The sequence below is a fragment of the Lipotes vexillifer genome, unplaced genomic scaffold, assembly GCF_000442215.2.
Source record: "Lipotes vexillifer unplaced genomic scaffold, Lipotes_vexillifer_v1.1 scaffold394, whole genome shotgun sequence".
Taxonomy (NCBI): Eukaryota; Metazoa; Chordata; class Mammalia; order Artiodactyla; family Lipotidae; genus Lipotes; species Lipotes vexillifer.
In genome coordinates this window covers 731,022-733,313 of record NW_006791731.1, presented here as the reverse complement: position 1 = coordinate 733,313, position 2,292 = coordinate 731,022, and the positions used below count along the sequence as shown (strand labels likewise).

The window sequence follows — 2,292 nt, the reverse complement described above, 5'->3', positions numbered from 1 at the left end:
TCAGCACAGCAGCAGGCTGGGCGAGGCAGCGACCGGCCCTCCTCAACACCAGGGTAACTGCAAGGGGCCTGGGTTCAAGAAAAGCGGGGAGGGAAGGGTGAGCCTGCACCCGAGAGGAGAGACTCTGTGCTGGGGCCTTGGGAAGGGCGGAGATAGCAACAAACACCGGGTGAGGGGAGGGCGAGGACACAGGGCAACCACGATAAAAGGACAAAACTAGCCACCAGCCCCATTCACCTGATGGCAGGAGTCCCTGCCCTCCCACACACTCCTCCCCTCAGGTGAACTTCCAAGCAGCTCCACAGTCTGAGAATTTCCCAGCCCTGGAATCCAAAGGTGCTGCCCCACTGGACCCAATCCAGCACCCACCCTCAGCTCCCCCCCCCCCCCCCCCCCCCCCCCCCCCCCCCCCCCCCCCCCCCCCCGCCCCCACCCCGCTCCCAGCGCCCTCAGCCCCCTGCCCCGTCCCTCTCCGCTCAGAATTGACCACTGGCGTCTAGAAACCAAGGAGAGAAACCAGGACTGAAGCTTGAGGTTTGAAATCATTAGTGTGTGACAGCCCTGGGGCTGGAGAGGAGGTATGGGGGAGGGTGAAGCAGAAGAATGGGCAGAGAAGTTAGAGCCGTTCACACAGAAGCTGGCCAGGGGCCAGCTCTCCCCAAGCCACCACATTCTGGCACAGAACTCCAGGGAGTACAGGAGTCCTTAAATCAAACCTGACCTTCCAGGTTGTTACAAAGGTTTATTTGTCAGGTAAGCAGATAGAACATAATTTAACAGTTCGTTAGCTTGATTGATAACTTTTAACTGACACATCACGTGTAAGCCTCCATTTGTGCTCTCGGCCAGGGGGAACTTGGGATAAGGAAACTCAGTCTTGGAGGAAGAGAATACGTTGTACTTTGGACAAACTGACTCTAAGACGTTCTCACGACATCCACCTGGAGCACCCAGGGGGCAGCGGAGGTATGAGCCTGAGGCTCAAAGGAGAGGTCAGGGCTAGAGAGAAAAGATCCAAGAGTCATTGATAACTGAAGCCACAGGAGGGGTGAGTCGATCTGGAAAGAGAGAGGAACAGTGAGAAGAGACTGGGGACAAGTCCTGAGTCAAGACAGGTAGAGAAGCTGGCAAAGGGGCACTCAGAGAGACAAGGGACACCTCAAAAGTGTAATGTCACAGAAGCAGAGACAGCTTCGAAGGGGACAGAGTGTCAGCAAAATAAAGGCTGCCTGAGAGGTGGAGCAAGAAAGGTGCTAATGACCTGCGTTAGTAACCTCGGCTAGAGCAGCTTCAACCCCACTGTGAGCAGGAAAGGCCCTGAGTGAGGGAGAAAATGGAGAGAATAGATGGTTGCACTTCGTTCATGAAGCAGGGCTTGCAGCGGGGCACCAGCTGGAGAGGGCATGGCATCCAGAGCTGCTTTTCCTGATGGCAGAGACCTGAGTTTATTTCCATGGAAAGGGAAGATACGAAAGAGAAAAGGAATACTTTATAGAGCAGAGGCTGCCTTGACTGAAGGAAAAACATCTCCTCCACTGCCTGGGAAAGGAAGGGTGAGTGAGAATACCAGGTGGGAAGCTACAAAACTCCGGAACCATGGCTTCAATTTTCTCTGGAAAAATGTCATTCTCTGAGAGTCAGGGTGCAGAGAAAAAGTTGGGGAAAGTCTGAAATAGAGTGAAAATGGCAGGAGGAAGTGAGAGGGGAACCGGGAGGTGCGTAATGGGCCCAAATGATGCCGGCATGTGTGGGCTACGCAGGCAGCAGCCACCAGCCGTCTCCAGCAGCACTGGGCTGGCGGGGGTGGGGACAGACATGGGGAAGGCAGGCAGGTGGCGATAAGGGCCAGTCAGCAAGAGCCTGGGCACATCACAGAAGGGAGTGGACACCAGCTGGGCTGTCACATGACAAGGCAATGAAGAGGCCAGCGTCCTAGAGATCTAGAGAGGCTGGCAGCGAGGGCAGAAGACACACCTCCGTGGTCAGAGCGGCTAATCTGCGCGGCGGGAAGTCAGTCAACATTGGCTGTTGGCTGGATTAATTTCACAGGGAAGAAAGGCCATGAGGTTCAGGCGCTGGCCTTGTGAACATGGCAGGTGGAAGGTGGAGCCAGGGTGCATGAGGACTGTAGGGACTCCCTCGGGCCCTGTGCCGGATGTCTCACAGACGGAAGATGCATAGGGAGTCGGGGCAGTGGGAGCAGAGAGGAAGTGAAGGCTGCACCGAGGGCTCAAGCCACTAGGCAGGGACTGCCCCCCACGCTGGCTCCTCCCTCCGGAGGGGTCGGGCTGG

At 56.5% G+C, this 2,292-nt stretch overlaps 1 protein-coding gene across 1 annotated transcript in view; it reads left to right on the top strand.

The window, feature by feature from the left end:
- Positions 1-2,292, top strand: part of LOC103075588 (speriolin-like) — a 13,055-nt gene that overhangs the window by 147 nt on the left and 10,616 nt on the right. Inside the window, 2 exon segments of the mRNA XM_082931348.1 lie at positions 1-5; positions 7-59. The exon segment at positions 1-5 is cut by the window's left edge and continues 147 nt beyond it. Of these exon segments, the coding sequence (XP_082787474.1) occupies positions 1-5; positions 7-59 (58 nt within the window).